This window comes from Scyliorhinus canicula, chromosome 20, assembly GCF_902713615.1.
Source record: "Scyliorhinus canicula chromosome 20, sScyCan1.1, whole genome shotgun sequence".
NCBI lineage: Eukaryota > Metazoa > Chordata > Chondrichthyes > Carcharhiniformes > Scyliorhinidae > Scyliorhinus > Scyliorhinus canicula.
Genome location: NC_052165.1, coordinates 92188208 through 92201675, shown reverse-complemented (window position 1 = coordinate 92201675; position 13468 = coordinate 92188208). Strand labels below are relative to the sequence as shown.

At 58.9% G+C, this 13468-nt stretch overlaps 2 protein-coding genes across 6 annotated transcripts in view; one reads left to right on the top strand and one right to left on the bottom strand.

Annotated features, from left to right (window-relative positions):
- LOC119954936 (sulfotransferase 1C2-like) overlaps window positions 1-13468 on the top strand; it is a 196341-nt gene that overhangs the window by 101919 nt on the left and 80954 nt on the right. The window lies entirely within an intron of this gene.
- The window catches only part of LOC119954932 (sulfotransferase 1C2-like), a 156741-nt gene that overhangs the window by 93066 nt on the left and 50207 nt on the right, over window positions 1-13468 (bottom strand). For all 4 annotated transcript variants that reach the window (XM_038780656.1, XM_038780657.1, XM_038780655.1 and 1 more), the window contains exon 4: window positions 2389-2486. In XM_038780656.1, the coding sequence (XP_038636584.1) occupies window positions 2389-2486 (98 nt within the window). The remainder of the gene's footprint in view (window positions 1-2388; window positions 2487-13468) is intronic.

Here is a 13468-nt window from a genome sequence, read left to right as displayed (position 1 = left end):
TTCATTCCATCCATCAGGTGTTTGTGGGAGCGAGTGATGGACTCCCTGAGTTTGGAGATTGACGGAAGTGGGGAAAATATTTTTTGCAATCACATCGTCATCATGTCATGTACAGGGAAAGGGTCATGCGTGTGTGAGCAGGGGTATAACCGGCTCAATTAAACTAGAGAGAAAGGTCAAATCATTCATGTAGGAACAGCAATGAATGGGGTCAGGGTGGGGGTCGGGCAGAGAAACCACAAAACCAAGTATTTACATTGGGCAGATAAGAGCAGTGATTTTAAAGTTGACTGATAGGATTTCAAAAGAAACATCTCCAATTGGGAGGTCGTAAATGTTGTGAGACAAAATGACAAGTTTTCTTTATAATTACAGCTCCTCCCAGGTACGTAAGAAAAAGGTTGATGAAGTCCGGGAAGAGGAACATCTAATGGATTGCAGATGCAATAGAGTGGAAGGTTAAAAGGGGCAAGAAAAGCATTATTAGATCTCCATTTGGAAATCTCCAAAAATCTGTCCTGGTCCACCCACGTCGATGCTACCATCAAGAAAGCACAACAGCGCCTATACTTCCTCAGGAACCGAAGGAAATTCGGCATGTCCACATTAACCCTTACCAACTTTTACAGATGCCTCATAGAAAGCATCCTATCGGGCTGCATCACAGCCTGGTATGGCAACTACTCGGCCCAGGACCGCAAGAAACTACAGAGAGTCGTGAACACAGCACAGTCCATCACACGAACCTGCCTCCCCTCCATTGACTCCATCTACACCTCCCGCTGCCTGGGGAAAGCGGGCAGCATAATCAAAGACCCCTCCCACCCGGCTTACTCACTCTTCCAACTTCTTCCATCGTGCAGGAGATACAGAAGTCTGAGAACACGCACGAACAGACTCAAAAACCTTCTTCCCCGCTGTTAGCAGACTCCTAAACCACCCTCTTATGGATTGACCTGATTAACACTTCACCCTGTATGCTTCACCCGATGCCGGTGCTTATGTAGTTACATTGTTTACCTTGTGATACCCTATTATGTGTTTTCTTTTATTCCTTTTTCATTTCATGTAATGATCTGTTGAGCTGCTCGCAGAAAAATACTTTTCACTGTACCTTGGTACACGTGACAATAAACAAATCCAATCCCATCCAATCCAATTAATGTGTGACTGAAGGCTTTTGTGGGTGTATCTCTGAAATCTTGAAAAAGACCGTTTGCGCTCAAACCAGACACCTGAACAGTGGTTTTGGCATCACCCTCACAGGGGAATTATGGGTGAGATTCCCTGAAGAGCAGAAGAGCATTTGTGGTAATATTACTGAAACTCCTCTGGATTAGAATGTCCATAAGGACTGTTGCCATCAAAAGGGGGCTTCAGTTTAGTTTTCATCTGATATAATTTGCGAGATGTTTGTAACGTATTGGTAATGGTGTAAAGGTGTTATTACATCTATAGATTATATCCTATTTTCCCTTTAATTTAATAAATATTTAAATTGAGTATTTAAAATTGTCACAAGTGATCTTAGATTTTTTACTTGTATTGACTTCAGATCACTCCTCATAATAGACAAATTACAAACCGTGGTGGCAGCTTGTTCCCCGTTCTCCGCTGCAATATGGCCTCCAGAGTCACAACATTCCACAGTTTGGTATCTGAGGGAGGGGTGTGTGAGAGAGTCACAGGGTATGGAGATTGAGGGGGGAGGAATAAGGGAGTTACACAGAATGGGGCCTGAGGGAGGGGGGAGTGAGGGAGTCCCACAGTTTGGAGACTGAGGGAGGGGGGAGTGAGGGAGGGGGGAGTGAGGGAGGGGGGAGTGAGGGAGTCCCACAGTTTGGGGACTGAGGGAGGGGGGAGTGAGGGAATCCCACAGATTGGAGACTGAGGGAGGGGGGAGTGAGGGAGTCCCACAGTTTGGAGACTGAGGGAGGGGGGAGGGAGGGAGACCCACAGTTTGGAGACTGAGGGAGGGGGGAGTGAGGGAGACCCACAGTTTGGAGACTGAGGGAGGGGGGAGTGAGGGAGTCCCACAGTTTGAAGACTGAGGGAGGGGGTAGTGAAGGAGGGGGTAGTGAGGGAGACCCACAGTTTGGAGACTGAGGGAGGGGGGAGTGAGGGAGACCCACAGTTTGGAGACTGAGGGAGGGGGTAGTGAAGGAGGGGAGAGTGAGGGGAGCCCCACAGTTTGGAGACTGAGGGAGGGGGGAGTGAGGGAGTCCCACAGTTTGGAGACTGAGGGAGGGGAGAGTGAGGGAGTCCCACAGTTCGGAGACTGAGGGAGGGGGGAGTGAGGGAGTGTTGAACAGGGTGAGGGATGAGGGGTTTACGGGGTCGATGGGGGTGATTGGGGGGAGGAGGGAGAGATGTGTCCCGGGTCCCTACCTTACAGTCCTGCTCCCAGAAGGATTTGGGAACCAGTTGGATCGGGAGGTGAGTTTTAATCACCCTCGGAAACGCCATTTTCTCAATCAGTTCAATACCTGCGAGATGGAGATGTTACAGCATTCCGCTCAAATAATCCTGCTCACATTGTACACTCGACTCTCCCCGGGGTACGCCCCCCCCCTCCTCCCAGTACTGCCCCCCTCCTCCCAGTTCTGCCTCCCCCCCTCCCAGTTCTGCCCCCCCTCCTCCCAGTTCTGCCCCCCCCTCCTCCCAGTTCTGCCCCCCCCTCTCCCAGTTCTGCCCCCCCCTCCTCCCAGTTCTGCCCCCCCTCCTCCCAGTTCTGCCCCCCCCTCCTCCCAGTTCTGCCCCCCCTCCTCCCAGTTCTGCCCCCCCTCCTCCCAGTTCTGCCTCCCTCCCCTCCCAGTTCTGCCCCCCCTCCCAGTTCTGCCCCCCCTCCCAGTTCTGCCCCCCCCTCCCAGTTCTGCCCCCCCCTCCTCCCAGTTCTGCCCCCCCTCCCAGTTCTGCCCCCCCCTCCTCCCAGTTCTGCCCCCTCCTCCCAGTTCCTGCCCCCCTCCTCCCAGTTCTGCCCCCCTCCTCCAGTTCTGCCCCCCTCCTCCCAGTTTTTCCCCCCCCCCCTCCCAGTTCTGCCCCCCCCTCCCAGTTCTGCCCCCCCTCCTCGCAGTTCTGCCCCCTCCTCCCAGTTCTGCCCCCCCCCCTCCCAGTTCTGCCCCCCTCCTCCCAGTTCTGCCCCCTCCTCCCAGTTCTGCCCCCTCCTCCCAGTTCTGCCCCCTCCTCCCAGTTCCTGCCCCCTCCTCCCAGTTCTGCCCCTCCTCCCAGTTCTGCCCCCTCCTCCCAGTCCTGCCCCCCCCCCCCCAGTTCTGCCCCCCTCCTCCCAGTTCTGCCCCCCCCTCCCAGTTCTGCCCCCCCTCCCAGTTCTGCCACCCTCCTCCCAGTTCTGCCCCCCTCCTCCCAGTTCTGCCCCCCCTCCTACCAGTTCTGCCCCCCTCCTCCCAGTTCTGCCTCCTTCCCCTCCCAGTTCTGCCCCCCTCCTCCCAGTTCTGCCCCCCTCCTCCCAGTTCTGCCCCCTCCTCCCAGTTCTGGCCCCCTCCTCCCAGTTCTGCCCCCTCCTCCCAGTTCTGCCCCCTCCTCCCAGTTCTGCCCCCCCTCCTCCCAGTTCTGCCCCCCCTCCTCCCAGTTCTGCCCCCCCTCCTCCCAGTTCTGCCCCCCCTCCTCCCAGTTCTGCCTCCCTCCCCTCCCAGTTCTGCCCCCCTCCCCTCCCAGTTCTGCCCCCCTCCCCTCCCAGTTCTTCCCCCCTCCCCTCACAGTTCTGCCCCACTCCCCTCCCAGTTCTGCCCCCCCTCCCAGTTCTGCCCCCCCCTCCCAGTTCTACCCCCCTCCCAGTTCTACCCCCCCCTCCCAGTTCTACCCCCCCCCCTCCTCCCAGTTCTACCCCCCCCCTCCTCCCAGTTCTACCCCCCCCACCTCCCAGTTCTACCCCTACTCCTCCCAGTTCTACCTCCTTCCCCTCCCAGTTCTGCCCCCCCTTTTCCCAGTTCTGCCCCCCTCCTCCCAGTTCTGCCCCCTCCCAGTTCTGCCCCCCTCCTCCTCCCAGTTCTGCCTCCCCCCTCCTCCCAGTTCTGCCCCCCCTCCTCCCAGTTTTGCCCCCCCTCCTCCCAGTTTTGCCCCCCCCCTCCTCCCAGTTTTGCCCCTCCTCCTCCCAGTTCTGCCCCCCTCCCAGTTCTGCCTCCCCTCCCAGTTCTGCCTCCCCCCATCCCAGTTCTGCCCCCCTCCTCCTCCCAGTTCTGCCTCCCCACCTCCTCCCAGTTCTGCCCCCCTCCTCCCAGTTTTGCCCCCTCTCCTCCCAGTTTTGCCCCCCCTCCTCCCAGTTTTGCCCCCCCTCCTCCCAGTTTTGCCCCCCATCCTCCCAGTTTTGCCCCCCCTCCTCCCAGTTCTGCCCTCCCCTCCTCCCAGTTCTGCCCTCCCCTCCTCCCAGTTCTGCCCCCCCTCCTCCCAGTTCTGCCTCCCCCCTCCTCCTAGTTCTGCCTCCCCCCTCCTCCTAGTTCTGCCCCCCTCCTCCCAGTTTTGCCCCCCCTCCTCCCAGTTCTGCCCCCCCTCCTCCCAGTTCTGCCCCCCCTCCTCCTAGTTCTGCCCCCCCTCCTCCTAGTTCTGCCCCCTCCTCCCAGTTCTGCCCCCCTCCCAGTTCTGCCCCCCTCCCAGTTCTGCCCCCCCCTCCCAGTTCTGCCCCCCCTCCCAGTTCTGCCCCCCCTCCCAGTTCTGCCCCCTCCCAGTTCTGCCCCCCCTCTCAGTTCTGCCCCCCCTCCTCCCAGTTCTGCCCCCTCCTCCCAGTTCTGCCCTCCTCCCAGTTCTGCCTCCCCCCTCCTCCCAGTTCTGCCTCCCCCCCTCCTCCCAGTTCTGCCCCCCTCCTCCCAGTTCTGCCTCCCCCTCTCCCAGTTCTGCCCCCCTCCTCCAGTTCTGACTCCCTCCCCTTCCAGTTCTGCCCTCCCTCCTCCCAGTTCATGCCCCCCCTCCCAGTTCTGCACCCCCTCCCTCCCAGTTCTTCTGCCCTCCCTGCCTCCCATTCTGCCCTCCCTCCCCGCCGCAGTTCTGCCCCCTCCGCCCAGTTCGTTGCTTGCCCCCCCCGCCCAGTTCATGCTCAACCCCGGTCCCTCCAGTTCTGCCTCCCCCCGTCCCAGTTCTGCTAGCCCCCTCCTCCCTATTTCTTGCCCCCCCCTCCCAGTTTCTGCCGTCTGCCCCTCCTCCCAGTTCTTCCTCCCCCCTCCCAGTTCTGCCTCCCCTCCCTCCCCAGTTCTGCCCCCCTCCGCCCAGTTCTGCCCCCCTCCTCCAGGTCTCTGCCTCCCTCCTCCTCCCAGTTCTAGCCACCCCTCCTCCCAGTTCTGCCCCCCCTCCTCCCAGTTCTGCCCCCCTCCTCCCAGTTCTGCCCCCCCCCTCCCAGTTCTGCCCCCCCCCTCCTCCCAGTTCTGCCCCCCCCTCCCAGTTCTGCCCCCCCCTCCAAGTTCTGCCCCCCCCTCCTCCCAATTCTGCCCCCCCTCCTCCCAGTTCTGCCCCCTCCTCCCAGTTCAGGCCCCCCCTCCTCCCAGTTCTGCCCCCCCTCCCAGTTCTGCCCCCCCCTCCTCCCAGTTCTGCCCCCCTCCTCCTCCCAGTTCTGCCCCCCTCCTCCCAGTTCTGCCCCCCTCCCAGTTCTGCGCCCCTTCCCCGTTCTGCCTCACCCATCCTCCCAGTTCTGCCCCCCCCTCCCAGGTCTGCCCCCCCTCCCAGGTCTGCCCCCCCCTCCCCTCCCAGTTCTGCCCCTCCCAGTTCTGCCTCCCCCCCTCCCAGTTCTGCCTCCCCCCCTCCCAGTTCTGCCTCCCTCCCCTCCCAGTTCTGCCTCCACTCCCAGTTCTGCCCCCTCCTCCCAGTTCTGCCCCCCTCCTCCCAGTTCTGCCCCCCTCCCAGTTCTGCCCCCCTCCCAGTTCTGCCCCCTCCCAGTTCTGCCTCCCCCCCCTCCCAGTTCTGCCTCCCCCCCTCCCAGTTCTACACCCCCTCCTCCCAGTTCTGTCTCCCTCCCCTTCCAGTTCTGCCTCCCCCCCTCCCAGTTCTGCCTCCCTCCCCTCCCAGTTCTGCCCCCTCCCAGTTCTGACTCCCCCCCCCAGTTCTGCCTCCCTCCCCTCCCAGTTCTGCCCCCTCCCAGTTCTGCCTCCCCCCTCCCAGTTCTGCCCCCCCTCCTCCCAGTTCTGCCCCCTCCCAGTTCTGCCCCCCTCCTCCTCCCAGTTCTGCCTCCCCCCTCCTCCCAGTTCTGCTCCCCCTTCCTCCCAGTTTTGCCCCCCCTCCTCCCAGTTTTGCCCCTCCTCCTCCCAGTTCTGCCCCCCCCCCCCCCTCCCGTTCTGCCTCCCCTCCCAGTTCTGCCTCCCCCTCCCAGTTCTGCCCCCCCCTCCTCCCAGTTCTCCTCCCCACCTCCCCCCCTTTTGCCCCCCCTCCTCCCAGTTCTACCCTCCCCTCCCCCCTCCCCCCCAGTTCTCTGCCCTCCCCTCCTCCCAGTTCTGCCCCCCCTCCTCCCAGTTCTGCCCCCCCTCCCAGTTCTGCCTCCCCCCTCCTCCTAGTTCTGCCCCCCTCCTCCCAGTTCTGCCCCCCTCCCGTTCAGCCCCCCCTCCTCCTAGTTCTGCCCCCCTCCTCCCAGTTTTGCCCCCCCTCCTCCCAGTTTGCCCCCCCCTCCCAGTTCTGCCCCCCCCTCCTCCCAGTTCTGCCCCCCCCTCCTAGTTCTGCCCCCCCCCCCCTCCTCCCAGTTCCTTCCCCCCCTCCCAGTTCTGCCCCCCCTCCCAGTTCTGCCCCCCCTCCCAGTTCTGCCCCCCCCTCCCAGTTCTGCCCCCCCTCCTCCCATGTTCTGCCCCCTCCAGTCCCATTCTGCCCCTCCTCCCAGTTTCTGCCTCCCCACCCTCCTCACCAGTTCTCTGCCTCCCCCCCTCCTCCCAGTTCTGCCTCCCCCCTTCTCCCAGATCTGCCCCCCCTCCTCCCAGTCTTCTGCTGCCCCCCTCCCAGTTCAGCCCCCCCTCCTCCTAGTTCTGCCCCCCCTTTCCCAGTTCTGCCCCCCTCACAGTTCAGCCCCCCCTCCTCCCAGTTCTGCCACCCCTCCTCCCAGTTCTGCCCCCCCTCCTCCCAGTTCTGCCTCCCTCCCCTCCCAGTTCTGCCCCCTCCTCCCAGTTCTGCCCCCCTCCTCCCAGTTCAGCCCCCCTCCTCCCAGTTCTGCCTCCCCCCTCCTCCCAGTTCTGCCCCCCCCTCCTCCCAGTTCTGCCGCCCTCCTCCCAGTTCTGCCTCCCTCCCCTCCCAGTTCTGCCTCCCTCCCCTCCCAGTTCTGCCCCCCCTCCTCCCAGTTCTGCCCCCCCCTCCCCCAGTTCTGCCTCCCCCTCCTCCCAGTTCTGCCCCCCCTCCCAGTTCTGCCCCCTCCTCCCAGTTCTGCCCCCCCTCCTCCCAGTTCTGCACCCCTCCCAGTTCTGCCCCCCCCTCCCAGTTCTGCCCCCCCTCCTCCCAGTTCTGCCCCCCTCCTCCCAGTTCTGCCCCCCCTCCTCCCAGTTCTGCCCCCCCTCCCCAGTTCTGCCCCCCCCTCCTCCCAGTTCTGCCCCCCCTTCTCCCAGTTCTGCCCCCCCCTCCCCAGTTCTGCCCCCCTCCTCCCAGTTCTGCCCCCCCTCCTCCCCTTCTGCCCCCCCCCCCAGTCTGCCCCCCCTCCCCTCCCAGTTCGCCCCCTCCCAGTTCTGCCTCCCCCCCTCCCAGTTCTGCCTCCCCCCCTCCCAGTTCTGCCTCCCCCCCTCCCAGTTCTGCCTCCCCCCTCCTCCCAGTTCTGCCCCCTCCCAGTTCTGCCCCCCTCCCAGTTCTGCCCCCCCTCCTCCCAGTTCTGCCCCCTCCCATTCTGCCCCCCCCTCCCAGTTCTGCCTCCCCCCCTCCCAGTTTCTGCCTCCCCCTCCCAGTTCTGCCTCCCCCCTCCCAGTTCCTGCCTCCACTCCCAGTTTCTCTCCCCCTCCCCTCCCAGTTCTGCCCCCCTCCTCCCAGTTCTGCCCCCCTCCCAGTTCTGCCCCCCCTCCCAGTTCTGCCCCCTCCCATTCCTGCTGCCCCCCCCCCCCTCCCAGTTCTGCTCCCCCCCCCCCAGTTCTACCCCCTCCTCCCAGTTCTGTCTCCCTCCCCTTCCAGTTCTGCCTCCCCCCTCCCAGTTCTGCCTCCCTCCCCTCCCAGTTCTGCCCCCTCCCAGTTCTGCTGCCCCCCCCCCAGTTCTGCCCCCCCTCCTCCCAGTTCTGCCCCCCCTCCGTTTCTGCCCCCCCTCCCCAGTTCTGCCCCCTCCCAGTTCTGCCTCCCCCCTCCCAGTTCTGCCCCCCTCCCAGTTCTGCCCCTCCTCCCAGTTCTGCCCCCCCTCCTCCCAGTTCTGCCCCCCTCCCAGTTCTGCCCCCCCTCCCATTTCCCCCCCCTCCCAGTTCTGCCTCCCTCCCAGTTCTGCCTCCCCTCCCAGTTCTGCCCCCCTCCTCCCAGTTCTGCCTCCCTCCCAGTTCTGCCCCCCCCTCCCAGTTCTTCCTCCCTCCCCTCCCAGTTCTGCCTCCCTCCCCTTCCAGTTCTGCCTCCCCCCCTCCCAGTTCTGCCCCCCCCCCTCCCAGTTCTGCCCCCTCCCAGGTCTGCCCCCCTCCCAGTTCTGCCCCCCTCCCAGCTCTGCCTCCCTCCCCTCCCAGTTCTGCCCCCCTCCCAGTTCTGCCTCCCTCCCCGCACTCTCCCAGTCTCCCCTCAATGTCCCCGCTCAGCGTCCAACTGCCCCTCAGCATCGACCCAGTCAAAGCCCCTTCCGAATTTCAGCTGCTTCAATCAGGTTGCCTCTCGTTCCTCTAAGCTGCAGGAATATAGACCCGTTCTCCGCGATCTCTCCTCATTGGGCCGGGGGGGACAATCCCTCTCATCCCTCTCATCCGAACCTGGTGAACCTACATTACTCCCCCCCCTCCCCTACCCCACTACAGGCCCTAAATTAATAATTTAATTTACTTTTAAATTAATTTATTAACTCGTTCCAGAAATGGCAGCTAGAGGGGTAAAATGCTTCACTTGTGAGATGTGGGAGGTCCGTGAAGCTTCCCGCATTCGGGACAAATACATCTGCAGGAAGTGCCCCCAGTTGCAGCTCCTCACAGACAGACCACATGGATCAGTTCGAGAAGACGTTGGATGAACTGAGGAGCTTGCAGGTGGTGGAAAGCGGCAGTCAGGGGTGCAGGCAGGGAGATGGGTGACCACCAGATGGGGCAGGCAGTCAGTGCAGGAATCCCCTGTGACTGTCTCCCCCCCCCCCCCGCCCCCACTCTAACAAGTCTACCCTTTTCGATACAATTGGGGGGGTGGCCTATCAGGAAAAACAACAGCAGAGGCCAGAGCAGTGACACCACGGCTGGCTCTGTTGGAGGGTCAAAGAGAGAAAGAGCGATAGTTATCGGGGACTCAATAATAAGGGACACAGATAGGCGCTTCTGTGGACGTGAAAGAGACTCCAGGATGGTGTGTTGCCTCTCTGGTGCCAGGGTCCAGGATGTCTCTAACCGGCAGGGGGCATTCTGAAGGGGGAGGGTGAACAGCCAGAGGTTGTGGTAAATATTGGTGCTAACGGCATAGGCAGGAAGAGTGATGAGGTCCTGCAGGGGGAGTTCAGGGAGTTAGGTAGAAAATTTAAAAAGCGGGACCTCTAGGGTTGTAATCTCGGAATTACTCCCTGTGCCACATGCCGGTGAGGCTAGAAATAGGAGGATAGAGCAGCTAAACACGTGATTAAACAAGTGGTGTATGAGGGAGGGTTTCAGATATCTGGACCATTGGGATCTCTTCCAGGGCAGGTGGGATCTGTACAAGAAGGAGGGGTTGCTCCTGAACAGTAGGGGCTGAAATATCCTGGCTGCGATGTTTGCTAAGTCAAACGGGAAGGTTTAAACTAGTTTGGCAGGGGAGTAGTAGGTCAGAAGGTGAAATAACTGAAGGGGGATCTAGAGAATAGAGTCAGTAAGACTGAGAGGAAGAGCAGGCAGGGAGATATTGCTGAACACAGCGGGACTGGTGGTCTGAAGCACATTTGTTTCACTGCGAGATGTATGACAGGTAAGGCAGAGAATTTACAGCTTGGATTAGTTCTTCGAACTATGATTTGTTGCCATTACAGAGACCTGGTTGAGGGAGGGACAGGATTGGCAGCTCAATGTTCCAGTTGGGATAGAGGGGGATGTGAAAGGGGTGAGGGAGTTGGACTACTGGTTAAGGAGAATATCACAGCTGTACTGCGGGAGGACACCTCGGACGGCTCATGCTGTGAGGCTATATGGGTAGAGATCAGGAATAGGAAGGGTGCAGTCACCATTTTGGGGGTTTACTCCAGGCCTCCCAACAGCCAGCGGCAGATATGGGAGCAGATATGTGGACAGATTTTTGAAAGGAGTAAAAACAACAGGGTTGTTGTGATGGGAGACTTCAACTTCCCCAATATTGACTGGGACTCACTTAGTGCTAGGGACCTGGATGGGGCAGAGTTTGTAAGGAGCATCCAGGAGGGCTTCTTAAAACAATATGTAGACAGTCCAACTAGGGAAGGGGCTGTACTGGACCCGGTATTGGGGAATATGCCCGGCCAGGTGGTAGAAGTTTCAGGAGGGGAGCAGTATGGGAACATTGATCACAATTCAGTATGTTTTTTTACTGATGGATAAAGGTCAGAGTGGTCCTCGGCTGAAGATACTAAATTGGGGGAAGGCAAATTACAACAATATTAGGCGGGAATTGAAGAATCGAGATTGGGGACAGATGTTTGAGGGTAAATCAACATCTGGCACGTGGGAGGCTTTCAAATGTCAGTTGCTAGAAATTCAGGACCGGCACGTTCCTGTAAGGATGCAGGATACATACGGCACTTTTCAGGAACTTTAGATATCGAGGGATATTGTGAGACTAGTCCAAAAGAAAAAGGGAGCATTTGTCAGGGCTAGAAGGCTGGGAACAGACGAAGCCTGTGAGGAATATAAGGACACTAGGAAGGAACTTAAGCAAGGAATCAGGAGGGCTTGATGTCTCCAGGGCCTGAGGGGATTTACCCCAGAATACTGAGAGGGGTAAGGGAGGAAATTGCTGGGGCATTGACCGAAATCTTTGGATCCTCACTGGCTACAGGTGATGTCCCGGAGGACTGGAGAATAGCCAATGTTGTTCCTTTGTTGAAGAAGGGTAGCAAGGAAAATCCAGGGAACTACAGGCCGGTGAGCCTCACATCACTGGTAGGGAAATTATTGGAGAGAATTCTTAAGACAGCATTTACTCCCATTTGGAAGCAAGTGGGTATATTAGCGATAGACAGCACGGTTTTGTGAAGGGGAGGTCATGTCTCACTAACTTGATCATGTTTATTGAGGAAGTGACAAAGATTATTGATGAGGGTAGGGTAGTGGATGTTGTCTATGTGGCCTTCAGTAAGGCCTTTGACAAGGTCCCTCATGGCTGACTGGTACAGACGGTGAAGTCACACGGAATCAGAGATGGCAAGGTGGAAAAAGAACTGGCGAGGTCATAGAAGGCAGAGAGTAGCAATGGAAGGGTGCTTTTCTGATTGGAGGGCTGTGACTAGTGGTGTTCCGCAGGGATCAGTGCTGGGATCTTTGCTGTTCGTAGTATATATAAATGATTTGGAGGAAAATGTAACTGGTCTGATTAGTAAGTTTGCAGACGACACAAAGGTTGGTGGAATTGCGGATAGCGATGAGGACTGTCAGAGGACACAGCAGGATTTAGATCGTTTGAAGGCTTGGGCGGAGAGATGGCAGGTTGAGTTTAATCCGGACAAGTGTGAGGTAATGCATTTTGGAAGGTCTAATACAGGTAGGGAATATACATTAAATGTCAGAACCCTCAAGAGTATTGACAGTCAGAGAGATCTAGGTGTACAGGTCCACAGGTCACTGACAGAGGCAACACAGTTGGAGAAGGTAGTCAAGAAGGCAGACGGCATGCTTGCCTTCATTGGCCGGGGCATTGAGTATAAGAATTGGCAAGTCATGTTGCAGCTGTATAGAACCTTAGTTAGGCCACACCTGGAGTATAGTGTTCAACTCTGGTCGCCACACTACCAGAAGGATGTGGAGGCTTCAGAGAGGGTGCAGAAGAGATTTACCAGGATGTTGCCTGGTATGGAGGGCATTAGCTATGAGGAGCGGTTGAATAAACTTGGTTTGTTCTCACTGGAACGACGGAGCTTGAGGGGCGGCTAATAGAGGTCGACAAAATTATGAGGGGCATAGAGTGGATAGTCAGAAGCTTTTCCCCAGGGTGGAAGAGTCAATTACTAGGGGACATAGGTTTAAGGTGCGAAAGGCAAGGTTTAGAGGAGATGTACGAGGGATGTTTTTTTACACAGAGGGTAGTGCATGCCTGGAACTCGCTGCCGGAGGAGGTGGTGGAAGCAGGGACGATAGTGACATTTAAGGGGCATCTTGACAAATACATGAATAGGATGGGAATAGAGGGATAGGGACCCGAGAATGCCAGAAGATTTTAGGTTAGACGGGCAGCATGGTTGGCACAGGAGGGCATGTTCCTGTGCTGTATCTCTCTTTGTTCTTTGTGTCAAACCCTGAAAGTTCTACTCTAAACCAAAAGAAAGGTTCCCAAAAGAAAGCTACAGTTCCAATATGGTAACCCGTTTCTGGATTCGCTCATCATGACAAAACCTATGGGGTGTTGTTTTGGGTTGTGTACTCTCTGTGTTTGGGGAAGATTTTGGTGGAGGCTGTAATAGACATATACTGTCTGCCTATCCACTATTGTGGCTAATTATAAATGCTGATTACTGTCGCCTATCTTGTCGTGTGTTTTGAAGTTTAATAAATGTTTTGTTATTTGAATGATTTAAGACAAGACTGAACCGCCCCACCCCCTCCTCACACGGTTTCATCTCTTTGTTCACATTTTTTTTCAAATCATATCAAAATAAATAGTTAAGAACTAGCGTGCCCAGTATCCCCTCTGGAGTGTGGGTTGCCCCCATGATGTGTGTCAGTGAGGGTCACATCGCGAGGTTGTCCCTCCATCGATAAGGAGACTAAAAGTGGGCACATTGCTCTAGACGCGGTCTCCTCGATACCCTGGACAGTTGTCACAAGACTCTCCGAGTTTGATACCACCCCCCTGGCGCTCCCCCCCCCCCCGCCCCACCTCGCCACCCCCCTCGGCCCTCTCTCCACGCGCACCCCTCGCCACGCCACCCCTCCTCTCCCCGCCCCCTCCTCGCCACCCCCCTCGCCACGCCACCTCCCCTCCTCTCCCCACCCCCTCCTCGCCACCCCCCTCAGCCCCCTCGCCACTCACCTCCTCCCCTCCCCAAGCCACCTCGTCACGCCACCTCCCCTCCCCCTCGCCAGCCCCCTCGCCACCCAGCCCCCTCCCCCTCGCTAGCCCCCTCACCACCCAACCCCGTCCCCTCCCCAAGCCCCCTCGCCATGCCACCTCCCCTCCCCCCTGCCCCATCCTCGCCACCTCCCTCCCCCACAAGCCCCCTCGCCACCCACCACCTCCCCCCAAGCCCCTTCGC